This window comes from Macaca nemestrina, chromosome 7, assembly GCF_043159975.1.
Source record: "Macaca nemestrina isolate mMacNem1 chromosome 7, mMacNem.hap1, whole genome shotgun sequence".
NCBI classification, from domain to species: Eukaryota; Metazoa; Chordata; class Mammalia; order Primates; family Cercopithecidae; genus Macaca; species Macaca nemestrina.
In genome coordinates, this window is record NC_092131.1 from 31031661 (window position 1) to 31051070 (window position 19410).

The 19410-nt window shown below is 44.5% G+C and overlaps 1 protein-coding gene and 1 long non-coding RNA gene across 10 annotated transcripts in view; one reads left to right on the forward strand and one right to left on the reverse strand.

Moving 5' to 3' along the window:
* The window catches only part of LOC139364237 (uncharacterized), a 243051-nt gene extending 226944 nt beyond the window's left edge, over positions 1 to 16107 (forward strand). The window contains exon 6 of one of the 2 annotated variants that reach the window (XR_011625692.1): positions 16001 to 16107. This is a non-coding gene — a long non-coding RNA (uncharacterized lncRNA). The remainder of the gene's footprint in view (positions 1 to 16000) is intronic. The other variant, XR_011625690.1, reaches the window with a different exon arrangement.
* LOC105495862 (leucine rich repeat containing 74A) overlaps positions 1 to 19410 on the reverse strand; it is a 42743-nt gene that overhangs the window by 15030 nt on the left and 8303 nt on the right. For 6 of the 8 annotated variants that reach the window (XM_011765742.2, XM_011765745.2, XM_071099814.1 and 3 more), the window contains exons 4-9: positions 17681 to 17788; positions 16031 to 16127; positions 9937 to 9986; positions 9515 to 9596; positions 2323 to 2408; positions 1350 to 1544 (exon numbers count right to left, since the gene is read on the reverse strand). In XM_011765742.2, coding sequence (XP_011764044.1) covers positions 1350 to 1544; positions 2323 to 2408; positions 9515 to 9596; positions 9937 to 9986; positions 16031 to 16127; positions 17681 to 17788 — 618 coding nt within the window. The remainder of the gene's footprint in view (positions 1 to 1349; positions 1545 to 2322; positions 2409 to 9514; positions 9597 to 9936; positions 9987 to 16030; positions 16128 to 17680; positions 17789 to 19410) is intronic. The other 2 variants (XM_071099813.1, XM_024797301.2) reach the window with 1 other exon arrangement.

Here is a 19410-nt window from a genome sequence, read left to right on the forward strand (position 1 = left end):
TCCCAAGTAGCTGGGATTACAAGCATGCACAACCATGCCTGGCTAATTTTGTATTTTTTTTTTTTTTTTTTGAAATGGAGTCTCACTCTGTCACCCAGGCTGGAGTGCAGTGGCTGGATCTCAACTCACTGCAAGCTCCGCCTCCCAGGTTCACTCCATTCTCCTGCCTCAGCCTCCCGAATAGCTAGGACTATAGGCGCCCGCCACCTCGCCTGGCTAGTTTTTTGTATTTTTTTAGTAGAGACGGAGTTTCACTGTGTTAGCCAGGATGGTCTGGATCTCCTGACCTCGTGATCTGCCCATCTTGGCCTCCCAAAGTGCTAGGATTACAGGCTTGAGCCACCGCGCCCGGCCTTGTATTTTTATTAGAGACAAGGTTTCACCATGTTGGCCACACTGGTCTTGAACTCCTGACCTCAAGTGATCCACCCACTTTGGCCTCCCAAAGGGCTGGGATTACAGGCATGAGCCACCGTACCTGGCCCAAACACAGTCTTCGTTTTGATGAAGCTTTCACATTTGAGGGGATGACAGGTGAGCAAAGAGCCCTTATGTACATGGAATTAGAAAGGGCAGCAAGTTCTATGGGAAGTAGGGAGCAGAGCTCTGGGAGCAGGTCCCCTAGACGGAGGATCCCAGCAGCAAGCAAGTGGAGGGGGAGCAGCCAAGCCTCTGTGGTAGGAGGAAAGGAGCGGAGAGAAGACCAGGGGGTCTTGGGTGCAGAGCAAGGGAGAGCACCGGGTGGACTGAAGCTGGAGGGGCACTTGGGGCTCAGCGAACGGGATCTGAGCAACAGGAAGCCATGCGGGGGTCTAAGCTGAAAGACAGGAGACTGAGGGGCTGAAGGAAGGGGAATGGACGTCAGATTTGTGTTTAAAAAGCACATTCTGAGGGCTAGGCACAGTGGCTCATGCCTGTAATCCCAGCACTTTAGGAGACTGAGGTGGGAGGACGGTTTGAACCTGGGAGGCGGAGGTTGCGGTGAGCTGAGATTGCACCACTGCACTCCAGCCTGGGGGACAGAGCCAGACCCTGTCTCAAAAGAAGAAAAAAGCACACTCTGGTGGCAGTGTGGAGATCCTGAAGGAGACCCAGATGGGAGGAAGGAAGCCCTGTTAGGAAGATCTGTAGTGCACCAGGGAGCACATAGTAGAGCATGGTCACTGCATTTACAGCCAAGAGGTGGTAAAAAAAAAATACATGCATATATGAAGTACAGATGTTCCCAATTATTCTCTCCAGTATTATGCAGCCCCCAACTCACCCCAACACACACACACACACACACACACACACACACACACACACACACACACACACAAAACAGCCCCTTTCCAGCTGAAGACTACCTTCAGAACTCTGAGGCTTTCATTGGATTCCAGTCCTTTGCTGATTTTGGAGGCCCCTTCATTGCCGATGTCATTGCCGCCGACATCCAGGTAGACCAGGCAGCTGTTGAGTCGGAGGACCTCCCCTAGGGCCACAGCCCCCTCATTCCCAAGGCCATTCATGGAGAGATCCAGCTTTGTCAGGGTCACATTACCCTCCAGGAAGAGGGGAGAACAGCACCAGCATCAAGGTTGCGCGTGACTCATCCAACCACAAGGGCCCTGACTTCTACCCGCTGTTGGCATCCAGACTGGGCGCTCAGTGGTCCCCAGGACCGATGGATTTGCCAGATCATTCAGAGCTCCCAGCTGGGCTCAGTCTCAAGTGCTCATGAGACTCCCTCCCTTTGGCTTCTGGTCATTCCCTACCCACTAATTAAACTGCCCTCTTGAAGTGTATCCAAAGATGCCACTCTGGCCTCAGCAGATATGATTTATACTAAAGAATAATGTGCAGTCCAGGCGTGGTGGCTCACACCTGTAATCCCAGCACTTTGGGAGGCGGGCGGACCACAAGGTCGGGAGTTCGAGACCGGCCTGGCCAATATGGTGAAACCACGTTTCTACTAAAAATACAAAAATTAGCTGGGCATGGTGGCGGACACCTGTAGTCTCAGCTACTCAGGGGGCTGAGGCAGGAGAATCGCTTGAACCCAGGAGGTGGTGGTTGCAGTGAGCGGAGAATGCACCACTGCACTCCAGCCTGGGCCACACAGTAAGACTCCATCTCAAAAAAAAAAAAAAAAAAAAGAATAACGTGCATCCAGGAATTGTGGGAGGGAGACCAATAACTTGAAAAGTATTTTCAAGTGTGATGAGAGCTCAGTACACCCTCATTGATGGTGACCATGAGGAAGAGGCTTAGGATGGCAGAATGGGAGGCCCTGGCTATCTTCAACTGGACTCCACCCACCACTCCTGGAGAGTGCCTTACCCGGAGACCATTGCACAAGGCCACAGCTCCCCTTGTATGGAAGTTATTCCAGCTCAGATCCAGTGACGTGAGCCCCACATTGATGGCTGAAACAGGGAGGGAATTGGCTTAGCATCTCCCACAGCCCAGAGAACCCATTCTCAGAGTTAACAGATGCCCACGACATTGGGGATAAAGACCACTCAGTGGTCATGCAAAGTAAAATTCTCAGATAATAATTTTTTCAGTTATTCATTTAAACACAAAATTGTAAGATGATCCCCAAAGCTGGCAAAGATGTGGTGAAATAATCCTCCTTACACAGTTTAGGTGGGAAGGAAATTGGTATAGTCTATTTGGCAGATATTATCTGATCACAAATATTTTCCCATTAAAATGTGCATACTCTGTCACTCACCTCTGAGACTCTACCTAAGACGACAGCACAGAATATGGGAAGAGCAAGGTGCTTGTAGATGTTTACCATGGCATCATTTATAAAAGTAAGAATTAGCCGGGCACAGTGGATCACGCCTGTAATCCCAGCACTTTGGGAGGCCAAGGTGGGCCGATCACGAGGTCAAGAGATCGAGACCATCCTGGCCAACATGGTGAAACTGCGTCTTTATTAAAAATACTAAAATTAGCTGGGTGTGGTGGCGTGTGCCTTTAGTCCTAGCTACTTGAGAGGCCGAGGCAGGAGAATCGCTTGAACCTGGGAGGCAGAGGTTGCAGTGAGCCGAGATTGCGCCACTGTATTCCAGCCTGGCGACGGAGCGAGACTCTGTCTCAAAAAAAAGTAAGAATTATTTGGCCGGGCGTGGTGGCTTACCTGTAATCTCAGCACTTCGGGAGGCCGAGGCAGGTAGATCACCAGAGGTCAGGAGTTTGAGACCAGCCTGGCCAACATGGTGAAACCCTGTCTCTGTCTCTACTAAAAATACAAAAATTCACTGGGCTTGGTGACTCACACATGTAGTCCCAGCTGCTCAGGAGGCTGAGGCAGGAGAATTGATCAAACCTGGGAGGCGGAGGTTGCAGTGAGCCAAGATGGCGCCATTGCACTCCAGCCTGGGTGACAGAGCAAGAATGCATCTCAAAAATAAATAAATAAATAAAAGCAAGAATTATTTATCTGGTGGAATACTAAGAATTAAAATAGACAGAAGCAGCTGGAAAACATCTTCAGTGGCTGTATTTACACAGGAAGGCTGTGATGGACCTGGCGTATTACGTCATGTGATGTCTTTATCATGGCAGGCCATGGCTGCAGTGGTGACTCCAGAATTTCTCTCCAGGAGAGGCTGAGGGGCACAATGAGTTGGAAGTGGGGAGGCATCAGGCTTGGTGAGAAGCTGGGTTTGCACAGAAATCATACTTTTGTTTTGACCTGAAGATGATTTTGCTTACATGTTCCACAGGGTTGGAAGATCCTATTTAAACACACTATTATTGTTGTTTTTATTTGGGTAGGACAGTTATGCTAAGGAGGCCATTGACAGAAAGTCTAAAGTCCTCTTGAACCACTACTGAATGGGAGGAATTGCCTTTAGGCCTCTGGCCCAGGAATAATGTCTTATTTCTTTTCTTTTTCTTTTTTTTTTTTTTTTTTTGAGACAGAGTTTTGCTCTTGTTGCCAGGCTGGAGTGCAATGGCTCAATCTCGGCTCGCTGCAACCTCCGCCTCCTGGGTACAAGTGATTATCCTGCTTCAGCCTCCCGGGTAGCTGGGATTATAGGCACCCGCCACCACGCCCAGCTAATATTTTGTATTTTTAGTAGAGACAGGGTTTCATCATGTTGGCCAGGCTGGTCTGGAACTCCTCACCTCAGATGATCCACCCGCCTCGGCCTCCCAAAGTGCTGGGATTATAGGCATGAGCCACTGCAGCTGGCCTATTTCTTATTTTTTATGAACAGTGCACTATGTTCTGATCATGCTTCTCTTTGTGTCAACCCTCGGTGTGAGTTTTTAGTAAAAAGTGCACAATACCTTATATAATTTTGGGAACAAACTTTCTCCTGCCTTCATTAACCCCTCCCCTCTCTCCCTCACTCTCTTCTTACCCTTATTTCCTCTTCTCTGCCAGTTCCCTCATTTAAGCTACACCTTGCACACCCGCATCACTCAAATGGCCACACAAGTTAGATTGTAATTCTGATCTCACCACTTACTACACGTGTGATTTCAGGCAGGTTACTTATCCTTCCTTTACCTCTGTTTCCTTATCTGTACAATGGAGATATCAACCTATATAGAGTTTTTATGAGGATCGATGTAAAATGCCCAACATGATGCCTGTCACATAGCAATCACTTCAAATAATAAGTGTTTTGTTTTTTTTTTTTTTGAGACAGAATTTCGCTCTTGTTGCCCAGGCTGGAGTGCAATGGCACGATCTCTGCTCACTGCAACCTCCGCCTCTCAGGTTCAAGTGATTCTCCTTCCTCACCCTCCCAAGTAGCTGGGATTATATGCCCAAGTCACCACGTCCAGCTAATTTTTTTGTATTTTTAGTAGAGACGGGATTTCACCATATTGGCCAGGCTGGTCTTGAACTCCTGACCTCAGGTGGTCCACCCGCCTCAGTCTCCGAAAGTGTTGGGATTACAGGCATGAGCTACTGCGCCCAGCAATAGTAAGTGTTTTTAAAAGCTGCATTTGCAGTACGATTATAACAATTTTAAAAGAGGGCACAGGCCGGGCACAGTGGCTCACATCTATAATCCCAGCACTTTGGGAGGCCAAGGAGGGTGGATCACTTAAGGTCAGGAGTTGGAGACCAGCCTGGCCAACATGGTGAAAACCCATCTCTACCAAAAATACAAAAAAATTAGCTGGGCGTGATGGCTCATGCCTGTAGTCCCAGCACTTCAGGAGGCCAACGGGGGCAGATCACGAGGTCAGGAGTTCCAGACCAGCCTGACCAACATGATGAAACCCCATCTCTACTAAAAATAAAACTTAAAAAAAAAAAAAATTAGCTGGGCGTGATGGCTTGGACATATAATCCCAGCTACTCAGGAGGTTGAGGCATGAGAATTGCTTGAACCCGGGAGGCAGACGCTGCAGTGAGCCAAGATCGTGCACTGTATTCCACCCAGCCTGGGCAACAGAGTGAGACTCTGTGTCAAAAACAAAACAAAAAAGAGAGCACAGTCTGTCTCACGTTAAATTTATGACCTCAGCTTTCAGACAGAGACTCAAACTGCCCCACATGGAAAGGTGCTTCCATTACATGTTGCTTCTCCCTCCTACATGGTATTTTATAACGCCTGCCCTCCCATCAACCCTAGTGGTATGAACTGAACTTTCAGCTGAAGATCTTGCCTCCTACTTCACTGAGAAAATAGCAGCAATGACAGGCTTCAAATGCCACCGTGAAATCTATCCACTTACCTGCACCTGCACCACCCTTTCCTCGTCTGTTTTTCCATGAATGAACTGTCCCTCCAGCTCTCTCAGGCCGGCGAGCTCTGCACTTCTGTTCTGGACTCCATTGCCTGCAGCCTTCTCATGGACTTTGCTCCTGTAATTACCTCCTTCTTCTTCTGTAGCATCAGTTTCTTCTTTCTTCCTCTCAGCATTTTCCATCCTTAAGAACCCTCCTTGGACTCTGTGTCTCCCTTGGCTCCTGCCCCCTCTTTCTGTTCCAACTTTCCCAGCAGAACTTCTGCAGTTGCCTATAGTGTTCTTTTTGCTTTGCATCCTATTTTCTTTTTATTTTTAGAGGACAGGGTCTCACTCTGTTGCTCAGGCTGGAGTGCAGTGGCATGATCACAGCTTTCTATAACCTCTAACTCCTGGGCTCAAGCAACTCTCCCACCTCAGCCTCCCGAGTAGCTGGGACTATAGGCATGTGCCACCATGCCCAGCTATTTTTTGATTTTTTTTTTTTTTTTGAGATGAAGTCTCATTCTGTCACCTAGGCTTCAGCAGGATCTCGTCTCACTGCAACATCTGCCTCAAGGCCAGGCTGGTCTTGAACTCCTGACCTCAGGTGATCCACCCGCCTCAGCCTCCCAAACTGCTGGGATTACAGGTGTGAGACACTGTGCCCGGCCTAATTTTTGAATTTTTTGTAGAGAGAGGGTCTCACTATGTTGCCCAAGCTGGTGTTGAGCTCCTGGCTTCCCATCTTAGCCTCCCAAAGCACTGGGATTACAGGCATGAGCCACTGTGCCAGGCCTCCATTTTCAACTCAACCTCCTCCAGTTGGGTTTCCATACTCACCCACTCTGCTAAAACAGCAATTCTTCTTTTTTTTTTTAATTTTAAGTTCAGGGGTACATGTGCAGGTTTGTTATATAGGTAAACTTGTGTCACAGAGTTTGTTGCACAGATTATTTCATCACCCAAGTATTAGGCCTAGTAGTCATTATTTTTCCCGTTCCTCTCCCTCCTCCCTCAGTTAGTCCCCAGTGTCTGTTCCCCTCTCTGTGTTCGTGTGTTCTCATCATTTAGCTCCCACTTATAATTGAGAACAGGTGGTATTTGGTTTTCTGTTCCTACATTAGTTTGCTAAGGATAATGGCCTCCAGCTCCATCCCTGTTCCTGCCAAGAACATGATTTCACTGTTTCGGTTTTTTTGTGTGTGTGTCTGTATTGTATTCCATGGTGTATATGCACCACATTTTTTTTTTGTTGTTGTTATCCAGTCTACCATTGATGGGCATTTAGGTTGATTCCATGTCTTTGTTACTGTGAATAGTTAAAATAGTACTTTCAAAGCCACTAACTCTCCATGCTGCCAAGTGCCATGGTCACTATTTTATCCTTGTCTTATTTGACCTCTCAACAGCATTTGACGCAACTGCCGACCTTCTTCCTGAACTTCTCCCTTCCTTGGCTCCTGCCACCTCACTTTTCTGGTATCCCTCCTATTTGACTGACCACTCCTCAGGCTCCTCTTCCTCCTCTGTGAAACCTAAAAATGTTGGAGTGACCCAAAGGTCAGTTCGATGGCCACCTACTCAACTCTCTGTCTATACTCCCTGCCTAGATGACCTCATCTTGCCTCATGGTTTTAAATACATCTATATACCTATGACCCACAAATGTGTATCTTCAGCCCTGATCTCTTCACCAAGCTCTAAACTCATACAGCACACCATCTACCTGACTTCTCTATGTAGGTGTCAAATGGCCATTGCAAACATCACGTAGCCAAAATGGAAAACGGGGCTCCTATCTCCTGTCCCTCCTGTCTCTGTTGCTCCCTGAGTTGTCTCCATCCACGTAAACAACACTGTCATCCAACCAATAGCTGAAGCAAAATGACCTTGAGTCTATCTCTCTCTCTCTTTCCCCCATTCTTCACATCAGCAAGTCCTTTTGGCTTTACTCCCAAAATATATTCTGAATTCATTCACTCTTCTCTATCCCCGCCTCCTCCCTGAGCTCAAGCTATTTTCCTGTCTTGCTTAGACTCCTGTGACAACTTCCTTTTTTCTAATCATTTGCCTGGGGATGACTATTTAGGTTGTTACTATTTTTTTTTCTCTTTTATGACGATGCTGTAATAACCTCCTCACACATTTCTCTGTGTACGTGTGAGAACTTCTCTGAGACAATTCCCCTTGATGGGAGGGAATTTCTGCATCAGAGAATAGACACATTTTCAAGTTTACCAAGGATTGTCAAGTTGTTCTCAAAAGTGCCCGGCAGCTTGGAAGTATTCTTATTTTGCTCGGTTGTCCGCAGGCTTTGACATTCACTGGCTTTAAACTTTCACAGCTTTAATAGATGACAAGGAGAACCTTTCATTTCTCTAATTAGTAAAGAGATTTGGGCACTCACCTTTCTTCTTTTGCTATGCATATGCCTTGACCATTGCTCTATTGAGGCTATTTATCATTGTCTAATTGAGCTAAGGATCTTTTATCAACATTCTGAATACTAATTTTTGTACTCTATAAATGCTGCAAATGTCTACCCCCTGTCTGTTGCTTGTCTTTTGTTTTTGTTTTTGAGACGGAGTCTCCTTCTGTTGCCCAGGCTGGAGTGCAGTGGCGCGATCTCAGCTCACCGCAACCTCCACCTGTTGGGTTCAGGCAATTCTCCTACCTCACCTCCCGAGTAGCTGGGACGACAGGCGCATACCACCACGTTCGGCTAATTTTGTGTTTTTAGTGGAGATGGGGTTTCACCATGTTGGCCAGGATGGTCTTGATATCTTGACCTTGTGATCCACCCACCTCGGCCTCCCAAAGTGCTGGGATTACAGGCATGAGCCACCATGTCCAGCCTGTTGCTTGTCTTTTAAGTTTGTTCATGGTTATGTGTCTTTTTATGATATGCATGTTTCAAATGTATTGTTGTCAAATATGGGGATTTTTAAAACTTTTAGGTTCAGGTGTACATGTGCTGGTTTGTTATATAGGTAAATTGCATGTCTCAGGGGTTTGGTGTACTGATCATTTCATCACCCAGGTAATAAGCATAGTACCCAAAAGGTACTTTTCAATTGCTTTTGGACCGTTTATGCTTACTGGGCCATACTTAACAGTCATTAGCCTTCCTAAGATCAGCCAGTTGTTAGTTGTTTCTATGTTCTTCTAATCGTCATCAAGTTTTGCTTCCCATGTTCAGGTGTTTGCTGCTGCTGCTTCTTCCTCTCCCCCTCCCTCTCCCCCTCCCTCTCCCCCTCCCTCTCCCCTCCCTCTCCCCCTCCCTCTCCCTCTCCCCCTCCCTCTCCCCCTCCCACTTCCTCTCCCTGTCCCTTCCCTCTCCCTCTCCCACTTCCTCTCCCTCTCCTTCTTCGACTCCCTCTCCCTCTCCTTCTTCTTCTTTTGAGACAGGGTCTCTGTTTCCCAGGCTGGAGTGGAGTGGCATGATTATAGCTCACTGCAGCCTCGACTAACTGGGCTCAAAGGATCCTCCCACCTCAGCCTTCCAAGTAGCTGGGACTACAGGTGTGCACCACCATACCTGGCTAATTTTTTGATATTTTAAAGAGACAGGGGTCTCCCTATGTTGCCCAGGCTGGTCTTGAACTCCTGGGCTCGAGCAATCCTGCCTCAGGCTCCCAAAGTTCTGGGATTACAGGCATAAGCCACTGCACCCAGCCAATTCTGAATATATTTTGGGCATGGTTTACATCACTTTTATAATCACAACATTTAAAAATAATGTTAAAAAGGGAGATTCAGCTCTGCCAAGTAATCCTCCCCATCCCTCCCCTTTGCTGTCTCTTCCTCCAGGGAGACTCACCCAGCATCTGGCCCAGTTGCTCCCCTCCTATATCAGAGAATTGGTTGTGACTGAGATCCAGCTTCTTAATTCGGTAATTGGTCTACAGAAACAAACAGGGGAAAGAGAAGGATTTTTTGTCTTCTGATTGCAAATATCTTACTTATCTCAGGGCAGTATGATGGCAGGGCTCTGATGTACCAAAAATTAGGTGAAGACATTGTCTTAGGCATTTTTTGTTGGACTGTGCTGGGAGAACTTAGTGCCATATAAACAGCTCTACCACTTGGTGCGGCTTTTGCTGGAGTTGGCAAGGTCTAAACACTCCCCAGTCCCTAACATGTGAAAGTAGCCTCAGGTCACTGTGCCCATAGCAGCCCCAGGTTGCCCAGATCTCCCAGGGACATCACCCACGTGGCTTGGCTGTACTCCCTGCCTCTTACCGACAGGGCTTGGCAGAGCGGTGCTGCGGATTCTTCCTTGAAGTCATTTCCTGTAGTGAGGGTGGTGTGTCAGCAATGCACTGCTAGTTCACCATGGCCTCTCCCACCCTCTACCCCTCCCAGTCCATTTCCCTTTAGAACAATCAGACAGAGAAACTTTGGAAGGCGGAGGTAGGAGGATCGCCTGAGCCCAGGAGTTTGAGACCAGCCTGGGCAACATAGTGAGTCCTTGCCTCTACAAAGAATTTTTTGAAAAATTAGCCAGGCATGGTGGCATGAACCTGTGGTCCCAGATACTTTGGAGGCTGAGGTGGGAGGATCACTTGAACCCAGGAGGTCGAGGCTGCAGTGAGCCATGTTGGTGCCACAGCGCTCCAGCCTATGTGACAGACCAACGTCCTGTTTAAAAAAAAAAAGAAAAGGAGCCTGGGCATGGTGGCTCATGCCTGTAATCCCAGAACATTTACAGGCCAAGGTGGGTGGATCACCTGAAGTCAGGAGTTCTAGACCAGCCTGGCCAACATGGCAAAACCCTGTCTCTACTAAGAATACAAAAATTAGGCAAGATGGTGCACGCCTGTGGTCCCAGCTACTCAGGAGGCTGAGGCATGAGAAATGCTTGAACCTGGGAGGTGGAGGTCACAGTGAGCCGAGATCACGCCACTGCACTCCAGCCTGGGTGACAGAGCAAGACTTCATCTCAAAAATAAAATAAAATAATAAAATCAAATAAGAAAGGAAAGGAAGGGAAGGGAAGGGAAGGGAGGGGAGAGGAGGGGAGTGGAGAGGAGGGAAGGGGACTTAAAGCAAGTATTACGTGGACAAAAGAGAACAAGGCAACTGTTTACCCTCTCCTTTAACATTGCCTTTTCTCTCTGCCGTGAAATTCCAGGAGTTGGTAGCATACCCTGTGCATTCATTAGCAACATCAACCCCCAGTCTAGTGCCTAGAGTCTGTAACATCCTAAAAATGCTCATCCAAGTTCAAGCAGCAGGACTGGGACACTTGTGAGTGAGACACTTGTCATGGGTGCAAAATTTAAGGGGTGCTTAAAAACTCAGTAATCAAGAAGAAGAATATCCTAATACACTAAAAAAATCAAAATTAGTCCAAAATCATCTATATATAACAAGTGTTTTTTTAAATTTTAATTTTTTAATTTTAATTTTAATTTTTTTATGGAGTCTTGCTCTGTCACCCAGGCTGGAGTGCAGTGGCATGATCTCGGCTCACTGCAGCCTCCGTCTCCTGGGTTCAAGCAATTCTCCTGCCTCAGTCTCCTGAGTAGCTGGGATTACAGGTGTGCGCCACCACGCCCGGCTAATTTTTGTATTTTTAGTAGCGACATGGTTTCATCATATTGGTCAGGCTGGTCTCAAACTCCTGACCTCATGATCTGCCCATCTCAGCCTCCTAAATGCTGGGATTCATGCCTGGTGTGTTTGTAATTTTAAATAGAGACAGGATCCAACCCTGCACACACATGACTAGACCTTATTCACCTCAGTCCATTCTATCCCTGTTGGATGCTGTTTTTATTTAATGTCTTGATATTTTGCTCATCATGATATTTTAGCACTCCTTACATTTGTGACCAACGCAAGTGGCTCACTCACCTTACCCGAGTTGTGGCCCTGCTAAGCAATGTAAGACACTGGTGATTTCTGGGAAGTACATGACATAGAACCTTGTTCCCAAATTTCCTCCTTTGAACCCTCAATAAGTTTTGTATCTCTACCACCTACATAGTGCTTGGCACATAACAGGTCCTTAATAAAGTGAGTGAACGAATGAATGAATGAATGCGTTCACTGGAACACAAATACTTGTTTGGCTGTGTCTGTTAGCAGTCCAATAAAGTGAGATAATAAGCTAGTCAATGCATAAAACTAGGTGATTAATTATTCAAATTCTTGTGTTTAAATCAGTGGTTACAGATGGTACAGAGCTGGTTGTAAGATATTTATTTGTGAAATTTGAAAAAACACAGATTCCAAGATTTCTCCTGCTAAAGATTCTGATTTCACCAGACTGGGATAGGACTGGGCGATCTGTATTTTTACAAAGAGCTTTCTGTACTATGTTAACACATTATGTTAGGGGTCTTAGCCAATGCAACCAGAAAAATAATTAGGAGATATAAATATTAGAAAAGAAAAAACTATCATTATTTGCAGATATAGTCACCTATCTAAATAATTCTGTAAAATTAACTAACAAAATGTTAGAACTCATAAGATAATTTAATAAAGTGACTGGATATGGAATCAATGTATAAAAATAAATAGCTTTCAGACACACCAGTAATGACCAATTAGAAAATGTGATAGAAAAAACCATTCTGTTCACATAAGATAAAATAATAGAAGACCTAGAAATAAACCTAATATAAATAATGCAAGGCTTATAACAGAAGAAACTAAAACTTTACTCAAGAATATAAAAAGACCTGGGGCTGGCCACGGTGGCTCACACCTGTAATCCCAGTTACTTGGGAGGCTGAGGCAGGAGAATCACTTGAAACCAGGAAGCAGAGATTGTGGTGAGCCAAGATCGCACCATTGCACGCCAGCCTGGGAAACAAGAGTGAAACTCCTTCTCAAAAAAAAAAAAAAAAAAAAAAAAAAAAATATATATATATATATATATATATATATATAGACCTGCAGGAGTAGAGATAAACCATGTTCATAAATGAAGAGACTCAATATTGCGAATATGTCAGTTCTTTCATAAATTAATCTAGAATATTAAATGGAACCCCAACCAAAACCCCAACAGGTGTTTTTTTCTTCTTTTTTTTTTTCTTAAATAGAACTTGACAAAATGATTCTCAAATTCACCTGGAGGAGAAACTGTACAAGAATAGCCAAGATTACTATTACTTACAATACTAATAGCCAATATTGCAGAATTATTTTGAAGAAAAGATTCAAGATTACTTTGAAAAAAAGATTCAAGGTTACTTTGAAAAAAAGTAATGCCCACTCACATACAAAACATATTTATTGGCTGGGCACAGTGGCTCATGCCTGTAATCCCAGCACTTTGGGAGGCCGAGGCGGGTGGATCACTTGAGGTCAGGAGTTTGAGACCAGCCTGGCCAACATGGCAAAACTCTGTCTCTACTAAAAATACAAAAATTAGCTGGGCATGGCAGCAGCCACCTGTAATCCCAGCTACCCGGAATGCTGAGACAGGAGAATCACTTGAACCCAGGAGGCAGAGGTTGTAACAAGCTGAGATGGCGCCACTGCGCTCCAGCCTGGGTGACAGAGGGAGACTCCATCTCAAAAACAAACAAACAAAAAATATTTATTATAAGATTTTATAACATATATTAAACAGTACATCATCTTTTTTTGTATTAGTCACAACACCTTATGTTATAATATGTGGTAATTATAATTTTAATATTCTAAACAAATATTAAGACAATGCAATGTTGACATGGAAATACATAAATAGATTAATGAAATGAAACAGAGAATCTAGAAGGAAACCTATATTTATAATGGGAGTTTAATACATGATAAAGATGATATTTTAAATTAATCATAAAAGGATGAATTATGACATTGAGATGCTAGAGTACCTGGCTATCAGTTTTGGAAATAAAACATCTGATTTCTACCTCATGCCATGCACAAACAAGTATTGGATATATTAGAAAGCTGAGAGTAGAAAAAACAACAACAAAAATTGAAAAAAATAAAGGAAAATATTGTTACCTAATTTTGTTTCCTTTTAATTTTTACAGATGGGTCTTGCTATGTTGCCCAGGGGAGCCAGTCCTGGGCTCAAGCAATTCTCCCACCTCAGCCTCCTGAGTAAATGGGACTATCAGTGTGTGCCACCACTGCTGGTTCAGGAAAATATTTTTATAAACTTTGGGAAAGAGTTTTAAAGCAAGACTACAAAAATTAAATCCATAAAGGAAAAAGACTATAAAACTTGACATCAATAAAAGACACAAACTTTGCTACAAGAAAGTACCATAAACAGGCTGGGCATGGTGTCTCATGCCTGTAATTCCAGCACTTTGGGAGGCTGAGGTGGGCAGATCATGAGGTCAAGAGATCGAGACCATCCTGTCCAACATGGTGAAACCCCATCTCTACTAAAAATACAAAAACTAGCCGGGCATGGTGGCACGCTAGTCCCAGCTACTCAGGAGGTTGAGGCAGGAGAATTGCTTGAACCCAGGAGGCGGGGGTTAGAGCCACTGCACTCCAGCCTGGTGACAGAGCAAAACTCTGTCTCAAAAACAAAACAAAACAAAACAAAAAAAGTACCATAAATAAACCTGTATCTAACATTCTAACATTCAAGTATGAATACCTATAGTTTATGAAGAATGGCTAAAACTAAGTCATACTAACAACCCCATGCAACAACTGACATTTCATAGAAGAGAAAATAGAAGTGGAAGTGAGCATCTCAAAAGGTGTTCTATTTCAATAGTAATAGAATGTGTAACAGTAACAAAGAAAATAATAGCGAGGAACACATTGAATACTTATGTACTAGGTATAGTTCTGGGAGTTTTAGATTTTAATTCACTTAATATTCATAACAACCATTGGGTAATATAATTATCTTTAGTTTATGAATGAGAAAATGAGGCACAAAATGGTTTAAAAACTTGCCCAGTGTCAAAGCTGGGATTTGAACCCAAGCACTGTGACTTCTACACCCACACGCTTAACCATTTTGATTCACAAATAGCTTGCTATTTCCCTTCTGGGGATAGTATAGGCAACAGTTCATTGGTAGAATTATAACCTGGCAGTCTTTTTAAAGGGAAATTTGGAAATCAATTGTTAAGTTCACAAAAATGGATACATCTTCATATTCAGTAATTGTGCTCCTGGGTGTCTATCTAGAAATATAAGAACATGTGCCTAAAAGATGCATGAACAAGAAAGTCCTTTAAAACATTACTTGAAGGCAAAATTAGAAATGACTTTAATCTCCTTTCTCTCAAATAGGGGGGTGTTAAATAAACTGTACTATGTCCATAACTCAGAATACTAGCCAGCAGTTCAAGAGAATTAGATAAATCTATTTGTTTTGCCATAGAAAGAAATCCAGGATATATTTAGTGTAAAACAAGAGAAATTGGAGAATAATAACTGACCTGTAATAACATTTATGTTAAAAATACACGAACTAAGGCTGGGCACGGTGGCTTTTGCCTGTAATCCCACCACTTTGGGAGGCTGAGGCGGGAGGATTGCTCAAGCCCAGGAGTTTAAGACTAGCCTGGACAACATAGCGAGACTCCATCTTTATAAAGAAAAATACACAAACTTTATTTCTGTATTTTCTCCCTGGACACTCTTCAGATCTTCTCTGTATCTTAAGGGTTTTTCAGAGACATATTCCAGTGTAGATTCCTTTTTATATACCTTTCGTAGGAGTTACTTGAATTCCTGTATCTGCAAATTTATCAATTTAGGGAACATGTTAGCTGTTATTTGTTCAAATATTGCTGCTCATTCATTTCTTCTCCTTCTGGAAACTACTCATTCTTTTAATTCTTTTATCTTTTATATTCTCTATGTCTTTGTCTTTCTATGCTGCAAAGATAAAATGTTTTCCACTAATTCTACTCACTCGTAACTAATGTGCCATTGAATTTATTTGTTGAGCCTTTAATATCAGTGACTATAAATTTTTCATTGTAAGAAAATCTTGGTGTGGAGAGGAGGAGAGGTATTTTTTTAAGTGATTTGTTCTTTTATGATTTTATTTTATGTTCTTAATCATATTAAACATAGTTTACGATTGGGTGCAAGATATCTCAGTTTGCTTATGGTTCCAGTTAATTAATAGTGCCCTATTCAGTTTGGGTGGAAAAGTATATGATAAATTATTGTTTATATATCATCTGTAATGTCAGATATGGATGATAAATGGCGGGGGCTAGGGGAGTGTGACTGGGAGGGTTTAACAGGCATAGATGCAGTATTCTGGTCTCCAAGACTAGAAGAACATGGTCTGGTTCAAAGAGACGTTGAATTATCTGTTTTTCCCCTCTTCCCTCCCTCTGATTCCCAGCGTCTTCTCCCCCGCTTTCCATGTGCTCACCTGAAAGCTCAAGGTTCCAGATGGAAGAACTATTTCTCTCGAAGAAATCTGAGATGATTCTGGCCCCCTCCAAACCAAGGTGATTGTTGGAAATATTCTAAAAGGCAAGAAAATACTTCGGTATGTAAAAAAGCTCACCAAAGGGCCCTCATGAACAAATGATGTCTTGTGTGGTTTACTTGAGTCCTGTGCTGAGGGTGTAGGGTTGGGATGGGGAAGGATTAGTAGGAATAGGGTGGTGCCAAGGATGAAGAGAAGAGCAATAGGAAACCAGGCTCTAGAGCCGGCTTTTCCAGGGCCTGCCTGTGGGACCCGTGGGCTGGCTGGTCTCAGTGTTTTGAAGTTGGCTTCAAGGACTCCCTATTTTCCCAATTTAGCCTTGGTGCTTCAGATAAGCACGCTATTTTGTTTCTTTGTGTTAAAACCCAGAACAGCTTCATGTGGAGTGAAACAGTGAAAATTGAGTTCAGAGTGCAGAATTATTGTAAATTCCACTCATTGATACGGGAAGTATGAATTGTCCTTTTAAGCTAGTGGGTGGGACTTTATATAAAGTGGCCATTATGGTCTTAATTGGTTGTTTCCCCCTTTTCTTTGAATTTCTTTTTAAGATGGTAAAATAAGCATAACATGATTTACCATCTTTGCCGTTTTTCAGTGTCCAGTGCCGTGGTATTAAGCATATTCCCATTGTGTAACCATCACCACCAGCCATCTCTAGGCACATTGTCTTTCATGAAATTATTTCATGTCTTTACTTTCTTTAAGAAAGTTCACTTTAAGGCAACTATGCAGAGCTACATTTATCAATTTTTTTTTTTTTTTTTTTTTTTTTGAAACAGAGTCTCACTCTGTCACCTAGGCTGGAGTGCAGTGGCGTCATCTCAGCTAACTGCAACCTCTGCCTCCGGGGTTCAAGCAATTCTCCTGCCTCAGCCTCCCGAGTAGCTGGGATTACAGGTGCACACCACCATGCACAGTTAACTTTTTATATTTTTAGTAGAGGCGGGGTTCCACCATGTTGGCCAAGCTGGTCTCGAACTCCTGACCTCAGGTGATCTGCCCACCTTGCCTTCCCAAAGTGTTGGGATTACAGGCGTGAGCCACCATGCCTGGCCACATTTATCATTTTTAAGGTCTTCTAAGTTCCAGACAGAAATGGGTTCTTTTTTTCTTTCTTTTTTTTTTTTTTTGAGACGGAGTCTCACTCTTGTCACCCAGGATGGAGTGCAGTGGTGCGATCTCGGCTCACTGCAACCTCCACCTGCTGGGTTCAAGCCATTCTCCTGATTCAGCCTCCTGAGTAGCTGGGATTACAGGTGCCCACCACCATGCCTGGCTAATTTTTGTATTTTTAGTAGAGATGGGGTTTCACTATGTTGGCCAGGCTGGGCTCGAACTCCTGACCTCAGGTGATCCACCTGCCTCGGCCTCCCAAAGTGCTGGGATTGCAGGTGTGAGCCACCATGCCTGGCCATAAATTGTTTCTTAGGATTTTCTACAGCCATAGGAAACACAGCCTCTCACGTGTGACCCTCCTCCGAGAAGTCACGTGGGAAGGGCAGGGGCCGGCAGGGCCTCTGGCTTGTGTCCAGTGGGTTGTGAATCCCCAGGGATGATGGTAGGAGCCAGCACAGCGGGGCACAGTACCATCTCCTGGAGGTAGTAGTTCTCTTGTAGCATCTCCACCAGGCTCAAGACGCCCTCCTCCATGATGCAGTTGTCTTCCAGCTCCAGTTTGGTAACAGCCGTGTTGGACTTCAGCCAGCACAAGGGGAAGGAGAGAGACACAGAAGCGGTTGGTGACCCAGTCAGTTCTCTGCTTGCCCTGAGATGCAGGCTAGGAATTCTGAAGGCCTGGCAAGGGCGAAGAGACCAGAACAGGGGCCGAACCAACCCGTAGAGTTTTGCTAGGACAATACGCTGATTCTGGGAGAATTTAGAAAAGAATCCTGAAAGCAATTAAAACCCTGACAAGTTGGAGGCACAAGGATGAGCTAAACAGATTTTAACTATTGAGCCCTAAGGAGAAAGAACTGTGACCTACTCCAAGATTAAGGAAAACTTGATACATTGAATAAGGATATTTAAACATAAAGATTCTTGCAAGGAGGTCTTTTAAGCATTGATTTTGCTTTCTTCAGAGGCCTTTCTTCTAATTTAGGCTTAAGTCTTATCTGGTACACTCTTTTAAATTCATATTTATTTATTTATTAATTATTATTTTTTGAGATGCGGTCTATGTTGCCCAGGCTGATCTCAAACCCATGGGCTCAAGTGAGCCTCCTGCCTTAGCCTCCCAAGTAGCTGGAATTACAGACGTGAGCCACCACACCTGGCTCTGGTACTCTTTTTAATAGGAGGTGACCTCAAGTCTGTTTGGAAGGAATTGGACACATAAATCTTCAGTGAATATCTAGATCCAAGCTAGTCGCATTTCTTTTTTTTTTTTTTGAAATGGAGTGATTTCTCTGTCGCCCAGGATGGAGTGCAGTGGCGCGATCTCAGCTCACTGCAACCTCTGCTTCCCGGGTTCAAGCAATCCTCCCTGCCTCAGCCTCCTGAGTAGCTGGGATTACAGGTGCCCACCACCACACTTGGCTAATTTTTGTATTTTTTTAGTAGAGACGAGGTTTCACCATGTTCGCCAGGCTCGTCTTGAACTCCTGACCTCAGGTGATCCACCCACCTTGGCCTCCCAAAGAGGTGGGATTACAGGCATGAGCCACCGCGACCGGCCACTAGTCTGCATTTCAATGAGGGGCAAGAGGAGAGAGAGGAAAGGACTCGCATTGCAGCGTGAAGGACTGGGGTTAGCTCTAATCAGAAATTCGATCTTCCCTTCCCCACCTTGTTCCCAATACACACAGGTACAGAGAACAGACAGAGGTTTGGATTTGAGCATTTTCAAGTCCCACTAAGGAGCAAGAGAAGTAGCAAGTGGAAGGCGTGTTAATGCTGGTCCTCCCCAACCCTCTCCCCTGGAAAAGGAAAATGTGATAGTACAAGCTATTGCAATGCGGGATGGTTCACCCCCAGGCTTCCTGAAATGTCTTCTGGTCTCAGCTCTCTGGGCTGGGCAAAATTCAATTGCCTTGAGTTGTGCTCAAAGGCGAGGGAGATGGCTCAGGGGGCCTCCCAGTCTAGGTGCTATTTAGCAGTGTCTAGAAACATCAGTTGAATCACCACTGCCAGATTCATACTGGCGACCAGCACATTCTAGGGGGAAGCAGGAGGCCCAGTTCCCAAATCCATCCACGTTTATTCCACACAGGCCAGTGTCTATTTGTCACTTTCTGTGTTCACTGCTGGTGAAACAAGGATTAACAGAGAACATTCCCATTCTCACCCCACCTGCTGCCCCCACATACAAGGGCACG